At 37.4% G+C, this 19,155-nt stretch overlaps 1 protein-coding gene across 5 annotated transcripts in view; it reads right to left on the reverse strand.

Moving 5' to 3' along the window:
* Positions 1-19,155, reverse strand: part of LOC117153439 (uncharacterized) — a 94,377-nt gene that overhangs the window by 5,190 nt on the left and 70,032 nt on the right. For 4 of the 5 annotated variants that reach the window (XM_033327495.2, XM_033327496.2, XM_033327494.2 and 1 more), the window contains 8 exons: positions 9,841-10,007; positions 9,636-9,709; positions 9,460-9,558; positions 3,651-3,999; positions 2,034-2,294; positions 1,783-1,933; positions 1,581-1,692; positions 212-1,430 (listed from right to left, as the gene is read on the reverse strand). In XM_033327495.2, the coding sequence (XP_033183386.2) occupies positions 212-1,430; positions 1,581-1,692; positions 1,783-1,933; positions 2,034-2,294; positions 3,651-3,999; positions 9,460-9,558; positions 9,636-9,709; positions 9,841-10,007 (2,432 nt within the window). Of the gene's footprint in view, positions 1-167; positions 1,431-1,580; positions 1,693-1,782; positions 1,934-2,033; positions 2,295-3,650; positions 4,000-9,459; positions 9,559-9,635; positions 9,710-9,840; positions 10,008-19,155 lie in introns of all 5 variants that reach the window. The other variant, XR_004463610.2, reaches the window with a different exon arrangement.

Genomic DNA, 19,155 nt, shown 5'->3' on the forward strand with positions numbered 1-19,155 from the left:
ATAGATATAAGAGAAAGATTTGGACATTTAAGTGTACATATTTTTGCCATTTTAAAATTATAGAATTTTATCAGAAAGCTTTTCATATTTTGAACAAAATACGATTGAAATATAAATGGAAAAAAGTATCACCCACTGTTTGCAATATACATAATTTGTTTGTTTACTTTGTTTGTAGATGAATGCAGCGTTACTTTACTCAGTTCGGTACCTGGATTTGCGCCCAGGCCTGGATTCAGCAACGGATCGTCCTTCAGATCCTGAAGGCGGTTAAATTCGTCATCCAAATGTGGGGATATAAACGGTACGCTAGAATCCACCTGTTGTTCATAATCGATAACGACGTCGTTTAAAATTGAATTCGGAGATTCCGCAACATTTATCGACTGAGGATTTATATTGTTGTACTGATTGAAGTCCGATGAATGTTCTGAAAATTCCTGGTCAATAAAAGACTTGCATGAAACGTTCTGTTGATCGTCGCTTGAGTCAGATGACGCGTAAGGGACGTTACTGTGTCTTTTTTTACTACAACTTGTATTAGTATCTTCGTCGCTATATATCCTCTTCAGTGGAAGATTCTTCGAGTCAGATGTAATATTGTTATCGACATTATTTTCAACATAATCCATCACAGACTTCTGTTGGTGCGTATAAGCATCTATGTTATGTTCAACTTTAATTTTACATAGATTATGCGAACTTGAAACATTTTTGGGGTTCTTGATAGCTGCAGTAGGACTCAAAATATCCACATTCTGAGAGACCTCAAAATGAGACATCCCAGAATCTCGTTGAGTACTTATGTATGAATCCACGGTCGATGTATCCATGTTACGTTCAACTTTAATTTTACATAGATTATGCGAATTTGAAACATTTGTGGAGACTTTGACAGCTGCAGCAGTAGGACTCAAAATATTCACATTCTGAGAGGCCTCAAGATGAGACATTCCAGAATCTCGTTGGGTACTTATATATGTTTCTGCAGTCGACTCATTTGTGGTGATTATGCTGTTCATTTGTGGTGAACTCTGGTTGTCTTGTGAATTATCATGAAGATTGTGCTGTTTTGTTACTTCACGTAGCGTTATTTTTTCTTCAGGTGACTTTGATTTGTCTTGCCTCTCTTTGGAATCGTGTTTATTATTATTTGCTTTTGACTCTTGTTTTTGATTCCGACTTCCTTTGCCTTGTACCATCAAATAATGATTGATCTTTTTAATGCCCAGTTTCCGAGCTTGAGCAGCAGCTGGCGGTAAATGTTGCGAAATCATTGCAGCCTTTACGTATTGTTCGTTTGGCATAGGCGATGCTGTGAGGCGATCCTCCGGAAGAGGCGACGATAAATCGCTAACTAGATACGTAATTGCATCCTCTAGTTGCGAGGGATCCTCCACACTACTTCTCGAATGTTGCGAATCTGAACCCTGCAAGTATGATTAAATATTTCTAATAATTTTCTAATAATTATTTTAGTTCAATGATATTCTTCCATTTCTTTATCTTATATCATTCATTATCATTATATCATATAATTTTATATCATTCATTACGCATAAATTTATAAAGTAAATTACCAAGTCGATCGATGCATCGTCACCATTCTGAATCATTGCTCTCATAGTCTCAGAGATCGTAGCAGAAAATCTCTTCTTCATTTGATTCATTAGCTTGACACCCTCTTCCTCCCTATCGTAATAGCCATACCATAAATTTGTTTGTAACAAATTTAAGAAAAGAAAAATTCGCGTCATCCCAGAGATATACAGCGATACTTACGATACTAATGTGTTTATGCATACGAAAGACACTGCGATTTGCGAATCCTTATCTACTTCTAGATATCCATGAGTGCGTAAATAAATGGATTCGCCCGTTTTCGAAGTTAGTCTATAGCAGGATGATCCGCAAGTCTCCGCGCGATCGTACACTATAAATTTATTATATTAATTAACGAAACGTAAAATAATTACTGAAGAAAATGAGAAGAAAAATGCAGGATTGCAAAAAATGCAAGCTTTTCTACTCACTTTGACGTAGTGCAACCATCGCCCAGATACGATCGTCCATGTGCATGAAACCGAAGGCGCTCATACCCGACACCTCCTCTGATAAGTAACCAGCCACTACCGATATCCTGTGATCGCAGTAAATGATCCGGCCGTCCACCAAATGTCGAGTGATATACTCGTCCTTATTCGCGTCTATGATCGATATTTTGGTAATGGGCCGCCTCATCAACAATCTCGCTACACCCACAAAAACGATATCGTTGCTGGTTGATGTGATTTCTGTAAAAGAAGATTAGAATCCTTGGTATCTTCCGTTTAATACAAATTGCATGGAATCGAATGGTCCAGCGACTAAAGCGCGATTTAATACATTTTGGAGATAAGTGTTTTCTAAGCTACACTGCTCCGCTAGTTTCAAAAGTCTAATGTGTTTCTTCTGGTCAGGAAAGTATCTGCTACTTGTGTTTATTAAAACGATCAACAGAGTCTCATACTTTGCTGTTAATTCAACTTTCACCAAAATGTGCAATAGATCTTTTCTTCCAGATTTCCATATAATTCTGCTCGTACGGTATCATTGAAAAACGTGAGGTAACAATTGGAAAGCAACGAATAGTATTCAAATATAAGACGCATCTGCATGCATTTATGCGTGTTCTAATCTGTAGATTCACGAGATTAAAAGCGGAGAATCTACACAGTTGAACGGATCTGCGACTCTACGCCTACACCTTTTGCCGACGAAGGCGACGGTCTAAATTTAAATACATGGCTAGGATAAATATTTGCGATACCCGTTTCAAAACCAACGTTACCGGTCCCGACGTGTCGTGATAAAAGAGGAACATCGTCCCATAGAATCCGAATTGGAAGAAATTCGACACGTCTTTGCCTCGAATCGATCAAGATCCATGGACTATTTGCTTCGTGTACGAATGAGTATAATTTATCGAATAGAATATGAATAAATCGTAATGACAAAAATTACATTATTGTTATATAGCGTAGATTATTGATAAAACTAAATAATACTGTTATTCCCGAGATTCGAGACTCTCATAATAGTCTAAAAGTATAAAAATTATATTTTCAGGGGTATAAGTCGTGTCTTCTGGAAGAAGATTCTAAGTTTAATATTTTAGGTAATATACGAGCTTGTTATTAAGGATCGACATTTAGTCGTAAATATTGAAAAATGGCCATGCAAACATCCTGTCTCGTCTGTTACGTGCAATTAATTATTAATAGCAAATCACCATAAGCATCCTATCCGTAAGTGATGAAACATCTGCTAATGTAAAAAATAAAGCATAGTAAAACGGATCAGTGTAAAATCTCTCTTAACAAACACGCATACTATAAAGAGAACTAAATCATGCTAAGTACTTACTACGTTTTGTGATTACAACATTTTCACATACATCTGTCTTGAACGTGCAAAGTGATTCGCGATTTATGAATGGCAGAGTACATTAATGTCAGTGTCTTGTTCGACTTCTTATGAAATTAGTCAGGATGTTTGTCAAATATCGGGACATTTTCGCCAAAAGAACACAACTTACACCCACGAGCCTCAATTTTAACGATTATGAATGCTGTTACGGTATCTTAATCAACTTCACTACACGTCTTTACCTCGATGTTTCGTTCGATTGGGGTTCGAATCGGAATTTTTGCAAGCATCCGCCAGCCTGAGCATTCCTGAGATCTCGAACCATTCGTATCGCGTGTGCTCGCGCCTCGATGCAGTATGATGCAGCATTCTAAGTTCAAAGCCACGTCTCTGCTCTCTGAATTGTTTTCTATCGTTCTTCGGTGTTGTCGAATCTTCCGACGAATTGGAATTATCGTTCACCCCATCGGTGATATGCGGCGTAGACGAAGACACCAATCCCTGCATCTCATCCGGGGTGAGGTTTTTCGTTAGTTCCTCGTGATCCTTGGGATGGATGAAGGTGTACAGCGAATGTCCTAAAAGATCCGCCTGCAATACCATACGTATATTTTTTAAAGTGTTTATCGATCGATCCCTTTCTTCTGCAATTTGATGGAGACATCAATGTTTAATACTTTGATAAAGATTGATACAGAAGGATTAGGAGTATGGAACATCTTGAGTTATATAATAAATACAATTAAGCAGAATTATTCGCTTGATTTCATTTTCTCAACTAAAACTGTTTAATGAAATAAACAAAATGTGGGAAAAGTTGGTTTCAAAAATTGATCGCACGAGTACTCTTTATTCATCTCATCGCTTGGTTTCACGTAAATGAGAGTACATTGAAATTTGAAAGCTGAAATTCTAGAAAATTCAAGCTCTTTGTACACCTTCTTCCTTCGCAATTATTACATCATATACTTTGCAAATGTTGTATATCTTTATCACTTCGAAACAAACGACTTTCCTTTAAAAATTATCGGACCTCAGCTTACTTGCACTGTTTGCAGGAATTAATTCTATTCCGTATTTAACACTGCATTTTGACCGCCAATAGAATATCGATAGAATATCGTCTGAAATATAGAACAGAAATAAAAATGAAATACCTTGTACTCAACTGACTATACCTAGGCTCAAATCTATCTATCAAACTTCACCTACGATCAAACGAAACCAATCGACTTGCTTCAGATCCAACTCCAATCGCTATTATTGGAACTTTTGTAGCTTTTCTCCGCTCGAATCCCGATTCCGTCGAATTCCACGAACGCTTTCGTTGAAACTGGCTACACGTCCACGCGTTCCTGCTCGGTCTCCTCCTGCATCTCGATGGCGGAGTTGCGATTTAATCGTGGCAAACGCGGTGCACCACGTCGGCGACGGGGCTCGTTTTCACCGCGGGGAGTTTCTCCTTGAGAACAATACCGGCTGATTGTGACTATCTTCTTAAAAAACCCGGAGGATCCCGCGCAAACAACTCCTCGCTCCACCACCACCATCTTTCTTCCTTTCTCTCTCGATCCTCCTCTTTCTCGTTTTCTTCTTTCCTCTTGGTCTCTCGTGTCTCTGCCTCTTTCATCTCCCTTCATTTCCCACCTCTTGGCTCTAGCCCTCTTCTTTCTTTCAACCATCTTCTGGTATCCTTACGCTTTCGAAGTCGGAACTCGGCCGAACATCAGGTTCGTTACGCTCGAGCGTCGAATTATCGTTATGCTCGAATCTGGAACGCCACGAAGGTTCCTCTATTACGGAACCACGTGGATCGATAGAACAGGACTTTTTGCCTTTCACGGTGCCAGACTCTGTTCAGAGTTTGGTCTTCGTCGTTTGCTTCCTCGTCGAAGCTGCAAAAGCTTCGTCGTCCATGGTGGCTTGCTTTTTGCTTTCTTTCGCCTGTTGCTACTTGTTGCAGCTTCTCCCTTTGGCATTTGTAGCATGCTCGGGCGGCTATGAAGCACGAAGACGCTTGATAAAAGGGACGAGTCGTCCGAGCTGAGTCTAATACGTTCACCGCTGATTGGATTTTTATTACTGTGCCGTGTGCTCGTACGGATAATTTTCGCTCAAGATCTATTTCTATATCGTCTTTTTCAAAAAATCTACAAAGATCGGCTTTGTACGCAACGTGTAGCGTTACAGACGTTTATGTAAATTTATATCTTTACGAGCGAGATTAATGAGACGGAACCTAAAAAACCGTGGTTTCTTTCACGCCGTAACTAGCTCTCTGCTTTGGAAATTTTGTATATTTTTGTAACTTAGGTATATAGCCTGTGCATTTTTCCATACTTAAGTTACAGTCGGGCTTGTTCTTATCGTCGTTAAATCTATAACTCGAAAAAAACCTTGGACTATTTTCTTTTAATGATAATTAGGATTATATCATCAATGTGGTAAAATTTATTTTAATTTATACACATTGTACAATCGTATGCAAATATAAATTCGTATCGTTCGAAACGTACGCAGTGGATGCGTTTACCTATTAACGATGCGATTGTACATCGAAGATAGAACAGATGAGATTGAAAACCGAGATGTTCCATATTAAAAATATTCTCAATCGCAGTTTCCGTAATTATCGGGATACCATAATGTAAAGTTCCAGAGGAAACTTTATTCGTTATCTCCATCATGTTCCTTCACTTAGAGGACACCGGTTATGAAGTTAATAACGAAGCGAAGTCAACGAGTAAGTTGTGCAACATTAGCTTTAAGAACGTTTAACGATACAAATAAAACGAAAAGGCAGAAAGAAATGTCAATATATTCAACGCCACTGTATTTATCATTTTGCCAAAGAAGATTCATCATCGAGAAATACGCGACAATTAACGTTCGGCGAATTATAAAGTTTAAATAACGTTTTCTCTACTTTATGAAAAAATCGAAGGAAAAATATTGGAAAATCTCTGATGTATCTTATTACTATGTTTCTTGTTCCCTCTTTTTTTTTTCTCTTTTTCTGTTCGAAACATCGCTTTGAAATAGGAACGAAATGTCCATCGACAGGCTATCGAGTTGTTACGAGAAGAAAAAAGGAAAAATAGCTTATCGACCTCCGAGTGATTTTTTTGTAAAATAACTAACTGCGCTTGCCGTTGAGATCGAGTAATTTTTTTACTGTTTCAACCTCCCATGTCAGAGGAAAGCGTGGAACACGTGCCACGTAAAACTTCACTCCTACAATGCAATTCTTCCCTTCTTTTGCTTCCTTCCTCTTCGTCGTTGCATGCGACGTTTCTTTCTTTTCTATTATACGCTGAAATATTCCACATGGCAACATTTTTTCCCATTTCGTTTCAATTCCTCTTTCACTTTTTTCTTTTTTTTTTTTTTGTCTTTTGAAATCACACACGCCACGGTATTTGTATTCATCTAAACCCCGCGGATTCTGTTCGAAATAATCCGAATCCGAACACGTGCAGTAAACAATTCGATTGAAAAGCGAGCACGAATCGCGTAGCTAACTGGTTACTTCCCATAAGAATGACAAATGAATGATTAAGAAGGATAAAAAAAAAAAGAAGAGAAAGAAAAGAAAGGAAAAAGGCCGAAAATACAGGAACACGGGATAAACCGGTATAACGATAGACCAAAAAAGGGGAAGATAATGTTTCGTTTTCATCGATGTTCCTCTTCGTTACGCAAACACGCTATTCGCTACATGCTGCAGCCTCGTTATATCATTCGCATAGTTAAAAATAACACTGATTAGTTGTTCCTTATGTTCGTATAAAAACGTATGGCAGTTCTCTTTTCATGCTTTTAATCGTTTGTTTTAAAATTGAAATATCACGTATATAATACTGCTCGACGATGCCTTGCTACGAATTATCGTCGATTTGCATCATTTACAGTTTCATTAACGTTTTCTATCGAATTTCAGGAGAATATGAGAGCACCGTTGTTTATAAATGTACGTGATCTAAGATATCAAGAATTTTTTCTTCTAGGTAGACAAAATTACAGTTAAAATTAGGGATAAAAATTCGGGGACTACTCAGATTCTTAATAAATATGCAATAAGTAAATAATCAGCAACGTTTGATCGGTCTTGTATTGGGAGAATATCAAAGGCAGCTGATGAGAAGTCTCTGATAGCGAGATGAGGAACTTACGGAAGAAAATATGTACATATATTATATTCGTCAGAGTTGATCTGCGACATACCGGTACAAGATTAAATGTGAAAAACTCGTTAATCGATGTATATAGTGATTTCTGACAGATGAAATCGTCCGTTTATATAGAATTTTCAGAAGGACATAACGCGTTGAAAAGGTACTGCGGGTGCACGTCAGTTACCATGGCGGCCTGGTTATGCTCATTTGATCGATAATTCCGGACCCTTGGCACGAGCTACGTTTCACCGTAACTGCAATTGGTTCGGTGCTTTATTAATGCATCGCAGAGAACCGCAATCGTACAAAGGGAAGTTTCGTAAGGCAGTAAATGCTTTTGGTATTATTAAGTCACCGAAAGGCTAACTCGACCCATTTAGTTGTAAAAAGGCTATTTCTCCAACTTGTTAACAAATTTTCTCCAGTGGATTAACGAAAATGGAAAGATCTAGCTTTTTTTTCAATGTACAAATTGTTCCTTCTTCAAACGACGATGTTAACATCTCGTTAATTTACGTTGAACTATACTCTACGTTCTAACGTTACGAACTATATATAAGGAACACGGTTTTACGTTATCAAATATTTGAATGAAAACACGAAACGTGTAAATATCGAATATTATTTCACGTTCGTATAAAATATGTTGTGTAATAATGTAAAAATCTTCGTAGCATAGACTCCCGCCTAATGACATTTCAAGAGTTCGGGATTCTCATTTCTGAATTTGTAGACAGAGACAGATAGGGTTTCCGGATAAAGTAAAATGCGAACCTATGTGAACGAATGTGACTTAAATCGTGAAGATTCGCGTTTGTTTCGTTACGGGATAAGAAGTTGCGTGTCGGTGTATATGTGTGTTTGTGAATGGGCTGAGTGTGGTTTTAAGGGTGGATAGCGTGCGATGAGAGCCGGGAATGAAGTTTGAGAGGATCGCGAGGAGAAGGAAAGTTTTAGAGAAAACGATGAACAGATTATCTAGAGACTTTAGAGGGAGGAAACTTTTCGTGAGAAACAACGTTATGGTACGGCAAGGCTAAAAAAGATAGAGGCAAGATGAAGAACAGGTATAAAGTCATAGACGAAGGATCCACTGTATTCTTCTATCTAATTCTTATTTAAAAAAACCTCAATCTTAAAACATAAGACAAAGAAATTTATCCAGACTGTTGAACGTTTCACGATTTTGTTAGAATTGTTATATGCCGTTGCACAACCTTGACATTTATTGGAGTTGAAACCAGGTTTATTCGAACGCACATAATTTTTACTCCATCTGAAGAGCGAAGATACTCGAGCCGCAAGTTAAAAAGATTATGAAATTTTGGAGATACTTAGAGGATATAGAGGTATGTATTATGCAATCTTTTTTGCTACCTAACTTTACTTTAAGGGGGTGAAATCCACGCCTGAACAACTTACTTTCCGATCTTGCGTTATAACTCGCCAACTATAAGAAAGAGGAAAAGGATTTTCTAGCGAAAGATATTTCTTTTAATTAGGACTATCATTCGGTAGAAAATTGAGTATCACGTACCCGTATATTCTCTACATATTCCCAAAATTTCAAAAGTTTTCGAATTCGCGGTTCCAGGATCTTCCCTCGTAAATATACTTGGAGTAACGTCGTTTAAATTCGACGATCGATCGAATTTAGAGTTCCATGTAGTCAGCATTACAATCTCGCTAGATTTTAGAACCACGTTACAACATTTACTTACGGATTTAATTTTTTATTTCGTCCAAATTTTACTTCATTTAATAGCGATTGAATCTATGATCGAATGTCACTCAACGAACGATTACATTTCCAGATCCAACGGTTTGGAAATGTTCGCTTATAAAATAGCAGGAACGTGAGTAAAAGAAAATTTACCTGGGTATGGCCAAGGTGTTCCTGAACCTGCCGGCTGACGTAAACTATCTTCCCGGTTGTCGTGATGACTATGAAGAACCCCCCGCTTTCGATCAAGTTCTGTTACGGTTAACAAAAACGATTTTAACGTGTTCAAAACGTGTGTAACAGGACTGGATCGATTTACGAGTACTCACGTCGACGATATATTTTTCCAGGTCCAGCTCGCCAAGCTCTCGAGGGAGGAAGTCAACTGTACCACGACCGACCGCTGAAAACGTACGCAAATCAATACGTATAAATCGATTAAATGAGAAACTATTAGCGTTTATATGTTCGAAGAATACGAATAAACACATTCGTATTTCAATCTATTCTTGCTACATTACTACATCGACTTACTGTATCGCATTCTGAGGAAGGCTGCTGCCAACCTCAGGATGGATATCTTGTCCATTTTCCTTGGACTCTCGGCGACGGTAGGAACAAGTGTCGCCATCGCAGAGATATTCGTATTAAGATTGTCGCGTCTTTGTTTCTCTGCCATGTTCCGTGACGCTCTTGGATTGCTGTAACAGAAACGAGAAAGAGCTTCGTTTTAATCTCCGTCTATCTTTAGAAACTTTTAATCCCAGCGGTTATGCGAAAATTAGAGACGATTCACTTGTACGATTTATAAAAAGACAACGGATTAAGGGATTACATCGCGATATTCCTTAAATCTCTACTCTCTTCTTTCATTGTAGACGAATACTGTCTTAAAATACAGGCAGGCAATCTTAATTCTTCATCAATCGAATTAATCGATCTAATACATACCGTGTTTTCCATTTTTTCCCGCTCTTTCGTAATAGTCAAATAAAGTGCAATTATCTTCTGATTTTCGTATGAGATGGCATTTTTCTAACGTGGGCGATGAGGCACGCATTAGAAACAGACTTCTCGGAACATGTAACTTTAATCTAATATTTTATCGAATCATACTATGTGAAAATAATTATCGCGATCGCTTTTCTGAAAAACGCTCGCTGCTCGCCCTTGGGGATGGCATCTATATTTAGAAAATTTATTCGCTTATTCGTTCCTGTTTAGCTCCGTTAAGACCAAGGAACACGAGAATCTAATTTTTACTTAGAAACTTTTTACCTTTTTACGCGTCGCATCGCTTTCTGTTAACAACTACATCGCATTTACACGTTGAACGATTGAAATCGACTGAAAAACGACTGAAATCCAAATCCAATGTCTCTGTTCATTTTTAATTTTACGATCATCGAGAAGTTCCGTTAAAATCAACCGGTTAAAGAGAGGGAAAGCAACGAGAAAGGATACACGGTGCAAGTTGTTCGGTAATTTCATTAACTGGCCCAATGGGTCCATCGTTCAGGATCTACCGGGATATATCAGGATACGATTTCACTTATGGCGTGAAAGTACTCTTAGTATTGGCTCTAGCAGATCTGCAAAGGAAACGTTCGCGAAATTACACATTGTCGCAAGAATAGGGGGCAATGAGAGTGCAAATGTCACGGGTGTTATTAGATAACGATGCTTATTTCTGTCGCTTGGTCATGAATGGGTTCGTGCGAATCCCAACGCAATTTCTATTCTCTGTGATCGTGCGGGAAACTCAAGATATCGGGAAATCCCTACGAAGCTTGTTTGTTTTCGTATCGAGTTTCATCTGCTGCTTTTCTCATGGTGAGACGCAGAAAGCCCGACGAATGCAATGTTTTTCGACGCGTCCAAATTTCCTCACTCGTGTGAGGCCGTGTGTGTCAACTGGCAGCATCGTGTAACCACGAAAATAATTCGACCAGCCCAACCCTGTACGATTTGCCAGAACGGAAATCAATTTATATTTTTAAACAAACTGTAGATTTTTACGCATTTATGGGAAATTTCAAAATGCAAAAATACTCGGACTAGGTTCGTAACGTGTAAATCTTATATAGCGCTCGTTACAATGTTGGTAGATAATTGTAACGATATTAGTAGATGATACATCGGGAGATAGAAAGATCTTCTACTTGAGTTTCTTTTTCTTTTTTTCTCTTTCTTTTTTATAAAGTTCGTAAAAGTATGAATTTGCATAAATATCCGCAGTCTACTCGTAAAACCTGAGAACTCACCGGACAATGTACAAAAACCATATTAAAATTTGTATACGTTAATGATTAGACTGTGGACTTTTATGCATTTATGCGAAATTTAAAGATCCAAATATGCATAGAATGCATGTAATACGCAAGAATATAGAAGATATCGAAACTACGGTTCTTATTAAAATTTTTAATACGCGAAGCACATCTCTGTCCAAGTTCTACTTCCGTATCTATGTTCACAAAAATGTAAATTTGCATATAAATTCGCGATGTACTAGTAATAAATTAAGGTCTCCCGAATGTTTCGAGGCCAGAAAGATTTAATTATTCTTTATTATGCCGAGGAAGATAACGGGCGTGTACGTAGTCCACTGAGCATTAACATCTTCTATATCTTTCTATTTTTTAACGTATAGTTTATTTCGAACGTTTTCGCTAATTCGATCAAACGACATATATTTCATACCAATAGAACGTACTAAATATAATTACGCTACTTAAAAAAAAATTAGATCAAGAATACGACGGGCAGTTTATTTTAATTAAACTTTCGTTCGAAACAACTGCCTCTCACCTTTGATATTTAAATAAGCGATTTATTTCTTCGTACAAATGACGGACATGCAAATAACTGACGCGTGTATAGCGAATAATGAAAACGTCGAATGGTAGAAACGGCAAATAATGCGAATAACGTATAAAATATCTTGAAAAGAGTGCACATGAAAAATTGTTCGAACAATATTGATTGAAATTTTCAACTAGCGTACACACTGGATGTTGATCGATCCACTTCATTGTACTTCAGTATTGCAAGTAATATGCGAAAACATCGCTTGCAAAAGTTGTATAATTAGAAGAGAAATTAACTTTATAACTTCGTGAATTCTTAATATTAAACTTCACAACGTAACTTCGTCAAAATAAAATAGTATCTTTACTTACTATCTATTACTTATTCATAGTCTAAGTAATACGAATGTGTTTCATAGTAAAAGTACTGGTGGCTGAACGAAGTTAAATAATCCAGCGACGATAAGTTTTACGATAAACGTTATCTTATTATCTCTATAATAAAAATTCATTATGCTATCAAATACGAATGTATATATAAATAGGATAGAATAAGATCTAACTCCAAACCTTTTTCTTTCCAGTTAAAAAACAGAACATTGCTACTATTTTACACGCGTAACCCTACGATCTTGTTACAAATAATTTTCCCTTTTTGCTTAACGCAACGAAGAGACTTTAAGCAAACGTAACTTCATAGAGTTACTTCATCGAACACTCGTCTACTCGTTTCCAGTGACCAAACGTCTTTCCCTCTCGACGATCATCTCGATTTCTATTCTCGATTGTAGACCACGGTCTGAATAACTGTCCGACGATAAAAGGAGGCATTGAGAAAAAACCGTGTGCGGTGTCACATGTATAGGCCATCAAGCAGTCGTCGGGTGAAATGGTCTAGCTCGTAACGACCGTCTTCACTTTGACGCAGATTCGAAGGGAAATATTCATCACGTGTCAGGCTGTACGAACCCATCCAGACTACAGCATGACCCGGCCAACCTCTTCGTCGGTCTATTCCCGATGAATTTCTCGCTTTTTACGTCCAACTAGCAGCGTCTGTGTGTCATCATCGAGCCTTGAAACGTGGTTTTTTCGTACGTTGAAACGAGTCGGTAGTACAAAATTCGAAGGTTACATAAAACGTTTAACACGTTTGGTCTTTCCGACTGCATCGAACGTTCGTACCATCGATTTGTCTACGTTTCTCGCGTAACACTTGATGTAAAATTGAACCTTATCTGTGGGTGATGTAACGGGCCGAACTGGTTCACAGTTCGGCGAGCAACTGCCTGCGTGAAAGCTGAAAAACTGGTTGCTGTTTATGCACTTTGTGCGGCTGAAGTTCGATTTATTATGACTCGTTTTATATTTTCATGGTTACTGTTAGAAAAAGAGACAGAACACACGAAGATTTGAGTAGGCGTACTATTAAGTAATCGATGATCGACCGTTGCGACTCGACTTCTTCGTATTGTAACCGAACTGACTAGTGATAAGTTAATGAATAATTGTATTTTTATCGATAGATTCTTTACGTACGAGACATTATATAGAAAAATACGTTGTTATCTATAGATGATAAATCATAGCAGTTATGTTATATGCGAGGGAATTAGAAAAGCGATAAGATCTTTAACCAGAGGAAACATTAAGCAGAATTAGACTTTAAATGTATGCTTACTTAACACACTGTTATACATAGTCATAAAAGCAGGGAAATTTACGATTAAATCGCGTACATTTGAATCTTATGTATTCCTTGTTATCTCGATTCAGAGGAAAAAATGCACTCGTGCGATTTTCCTTTAAATCTCTCATTTAATTTAACCTTGTTCATTCTTCTTTAAACGTTGCTACGAATGCTACGTGTACATTTCGTTTGAACATAATTGCAAAAAAAAAAGCGACAGTTATTTTTCTGAGACATTTCAAAATACTTGGAATACGTTTTACGATAATACGTCTTTCAATATTTACAAATATATTTTAAACAAATATTGTGTAACAAAAAGAATTCTGAATCCAATAAATTCGTTCCCGAAGAGATCAATATAGATGATGATTAATGGTTTGTCTGAGTTTCGTTCGTGTTACAGCACAAAGGTTAATAGTAAAATTAATATCGATGATAATATTTATTAATTATCGATTACTTAAAATCGAATGACTCTTTTTTTAGTAAAAACGAGATCCAACGACCAATTATGAGTTGGGCATTAACGTAACCCGTTTGTACCATGATCGAATGCAGAAAGTGATAAAGTCAAACCATAAATCTCTGTTTTTTAATATTCTTGCGTAATGGTACAGCTGTTGTGTACGCGCATATAATAATCAAGGTCTTTGCTATGACTATAATCTACGTCTAAGTTAATAATAGAATCATTGCCATAAATGCAATGGCGGCTTCAATTGCGGTACTACGCGTCTCATAATCTGATAGAACGCACTGAAAGATCGCATTTTGGCCAATAGTTGAAACATCTTGTCCAACGTCACGAAGTTAACGAGAAATACTTAATAAATTACATTTTTTGGTCAATTGACTTTTCATATTTAAAAAAAAAAGATATTATTTACATTTTTCAAAAAATATAATATTCTCTCTTTTTCTTTAGTCTGAAATCCGATGAATAATAATTATCATAAATAAACGATGTAGCGAAGTAAACGAAATAAAAATGAAAAATGTAATATAACGGTAGGGGCAAGTAAAACTGAATAAAATTAAAAAAGATTATGCGCGTCGATATGTAACTTCAACATGTAGCTTTATAAAGAGTTAAATACATATAACAGACAATTCACTTCATTTACAAAGCTGCGATATTTTTTAGGTATAAGGAAACAGATTACACGTTATATATTCTATAACTTTCTGTGTAGAATAATGTTATAATTTTTCGAAATAACTGGCTACTATAACGAACTTATCGTACAGTTTACAGTAACATTAACAGTTATAACAAATTAAAAAAATTAATTAACTGTTAAAAGAAACTCACATCTGCAAAACAACATTATCGTATCGAGTTTGCCTTTATATGGAGTAACGGTACAATCAGCTTTTTGTTAATTACGTCCGCGACAATAAACAACTGACACTTTGGCCCGGTGTCTGATATTTCTGTTGCGTATCTGGCTAAGTGGCCGACTTGGCAATCGTCGACGACTATGTGCCATCGCGTATGCAATCATTGGCGTTTCTACAACGCCAGATCAAAACAGTCGAAATTGCTCGAAATTTCACACACACGCACATACACATATATATCTCATTTTAACGTTATTATCCAAAAAGAATAACGTTACAACAGTCTAGGGTATCGCTTTTAGCCGATTAACACAATCAAATTTGTAATTAAGTCGTTTGACACGTTTCTTTTTAATTTTCCATTCTAATGATATTCTCGCGCGAGATTGTTCAATCGCAGAAACTCGAATCGTTCCATCCGATTGTTCCTCTCTCCTTTCTTTCCTTTCTTCCAGATCTATCGTTTCTTTCCCCGTAATCGACGTAACAATGCAGGAAACTTCGAAAAATCAGTGCGTCAGGGTTATCCGATGTTACACAATGCTAAAATCACTTTGGCCAATTATCCCTGCCTTGTCGGCCTTGGGACGCGTTATCGTCCAAGATAGCGCCGGCTAAAAATTCCTCTTTCAATGCTTTCAGTTATAGTCGAAGTCCATGGGGAAGCGATCTCGAGGAGTTGGACAAAATAGGATACGAAAAGGAATCGATGATAGTGGAAAATTATCACGGAAAGCATATCATACGAAAAAAACATAAATTATTCAAAAATTAGAAAATATTCGAAGTGCAGCTTCTTCTTTCCACGGATATAAGATAGTGAGAGATTGACTTTCGTATAATGAACGAATACTTTGTTTAGAAAATTATAAATACGCAATGAACTTGCGGTAGCTATAATTAATACTGAAATCATCATCATCGTCATCATAAAGGCAAGACGGTATAAGCTCGCATACATACGCACGCACGCGCGCGAATGTTTGACCCAAACACTTTCTAGAATATATATTTGGTAGGTAAAACAACTTTCTACCGAGATTCTATATCTTTAATTATATTCTAGAAAATACGAATTTGCATAAAAATCCATGGTTTAATGTGATAATCCCGTGGTACAAGTTTGCCTCGTGTTCCATAGTCTGGTGCAAAGTATATATATATATCTATAATACACGATGCATAACGTTGATTACGAAGCAAAGTATATTTGTAGAGGCGGAAAATAGAACAGAGTTCGACAAGTATCTGGTATCAAGAATATCCTTATCGCGAGCTGTACAACGAACCTAATCGTTATCAGTGGCGGGACTAAAAAAATATTAGTAACACTTTCGCCGGGATGTGGCTCATTTCGAGCAGAATTGCGATGGTCAGGTCGCGCGGTCTTCCACGGCCGACGTAGGAGTTAACTGCTTCCGTGCTTTGTTCTGTTACTCTGAAATATGCGTAAATGTATACATCGGTGTGCAACGTATGCTCGAAACATTGATTCAATTTCGCGAACGTTCGCAGTTTGTTTATTCTACATTTTCATTATGAACCAGAATTGTCAGTGTACGAACGGACAGCGTTATGCAGCAAGAGATCAGATTAAAAAAATTAAAGATTTGATATAGGAGACTGTAACGTTAGCGTAAGGAAATAATCCCGTTTGCTGAATTTTTCTTCCTTATACGTCGAATATTTCGATATTTTAATTTTAAGATGTCGACCTTTCGTTTTATAGGATTCACGAGTAATAATATTAATCCACGATTGTGATAGAATGTTGAAACGATTACTCTGTTTAAATGAACGGCGTGGGCCAGGATTAATCCTTTGGGATTAAAAAAGTATTTGTAATTTATGTTTTAATATAGGTTTTACGAAAGGTTCCAGAATATTAAAGTTCTGTATGAAATGAACTTTGAAATTCCAATGACTGTTTGTACTAGTGCAGAAGTAATTACACGATAATTAAAACTTTGATATATTAGTAGACGTTTCTCAGTAGACCGCATAGCTGGGGGGATAAGGAACAAGAATAAGTGGAACTCGATTCGCGTTACCTCTGTATCAGCAATTAATTATAATTCTTAGAACAAATCCCTTACAGGCGAAAACGAACGTCCCTATTTAATTTACGTCACTCGTCACTTTTTCGAGCATGTACGTATCTGGTGGCCAGACGACCAGGAACAAAGGACAAAGATGAAGAAGATCTGTCATAAAAGACTATAATGGACCGTTATACATACTCGTTAAAAAAAAAAAAAGAAACTATAAAGCAACTAATAAAATAAATATTCAAGCAACATGCTATTTATTCTACTTATAAAACCCTCTTATATACTGTAATTATCTAACTCCATTTTTGTCCGGTAAATTTTTGAACAAAAGTCAAGGTATGTTCAACCGACATCCAACCTACATGAATATTCTACATACCACGCTCATGCAAGTTCATTTTTACCAAATGAATTTTTCACCAAAAGAGAATGAACGTTCGAGCAACAGCCCACGTAGTTCTCCCGTATACCTACCTCTCGTCTAGCTGCATTTTTACAAAAATCAATATTCGCGAATCTGTTAAAATTAAACCCTTTAGAAAAAACATCTCCCCCGCCCAAGAGAAAACCCCACAAACACCACAAAAATCATATAACGTCCCATTAATTCGAACCACGCCGCTCATTAATCTCATTAAACCGCTGTGTGAAATCTTCGATTCGTACGTTTTTATTATTTCCATGAAATATAACCCGTCTGATGTCGTGCGTGCTTCGGATACGTATCCCGGGGATCGTCTGTGAAACGATTTGAGCCGGTTTCACCACAACTCCACCATGGAGAATGTATCGACTCGCCAAAAGGATCAGGAGGCTCTCCATCCAGTTCCACCAGATCTTTAGCTATATCGAGAACGTTACACTGGCGTATCGTGTTTGATACATAACAAATACATGTGCACGCTGTCAGCCACGAGTATTAATAATTATTATTTAGAAATTTAGTAGAAAGCGAACACGTCTCGCTGTCTTTATATTTCGCAATTATCTTGTTACAGCTTGTTACCTTCACCTCGCGCATCTTCGCGTGTACACAGGGAATTCGAGGACGCACAGATACGTAGAATTCATATAAAATGCAAATATAATAAAAATATGGCAAAATATACAAAACATATTGCATTGTTATGATATCCGATAGGCGAAACAAGTTTTCGCTTATATTTCCTATTTTTATAAAAGCGTGAATTTGCATAAAAATCCGTGGTCCGGTTATCTCGCTTATGACGCAAAATGCTCGGCAAAGTAAAATTTGTTAAAGTTTTCCAACGAATGTAACGAGCAGCTGTGTGTTCATACTTATGGTATCCAGTGTATAAATTGGCACGTTGTGGTTGTGCATAAAAAGGTGGTGAATGAAGGAGAGATAGAGAGAACGGAGGAGAGACGGAATATACGCAGACGGGACGTAATCGTCGTACACGTGACGGGATGCGGTTAGCATACGCACACGAATACACGCGCTTGCAGGCGGCGCGGCAAAGTCCTGAAGTTACACGTTGGATAGGTCGGGGCACCGTGACGAATGAATCGATGCACGTGGACGGGCGACTGGCTGTAATACGGCCGAACCCTTCTCTGATCCTGGGCCACTGGCAGCAGCCAGCCGGTCGAAGCTTTGTTCTATTCACAAGCACCAGACGTCACGACTATGACGAATCCGAGAATCGTGATGGTTTTCATAGAAGCATCGCTTAATTGACAAATTCTAAAAACTATAGGGCGTAGGTAATGCTTTCTGCGATTTAAAGTTCAGATTTTTCAATTTTCCGCTACGACGGCGGACCAGTTACCCGACGTTTCCACGAAATATCGCATAATTGTCAGATTAATATCAGCGTTCAAGACGTAAGCGGTGTCTTTTTGGAAAAAATGTAGATTTCTTGTAATTCCTGTAATCGCGAGACGGGCGAGGTGCTAATGAAATTTCAAACAAAAATGTTGGAATGCTTTT

This window comes from Bombus vancouverensis, chromosome 1 (genome assembly GCF_051014615.1).
Source record: "Bombus vancouverensis nearcticus chromosome 1, iyBomVanc1_principal, whole genome shotgun sequence".
Taxonomy (NCBI): domain Eukaryota; kingdom Metazoa; phylum Arthropoda; class Insecta; order Hymenoptera; family Apidae; genus Bombus; species Bombus vancouverensis.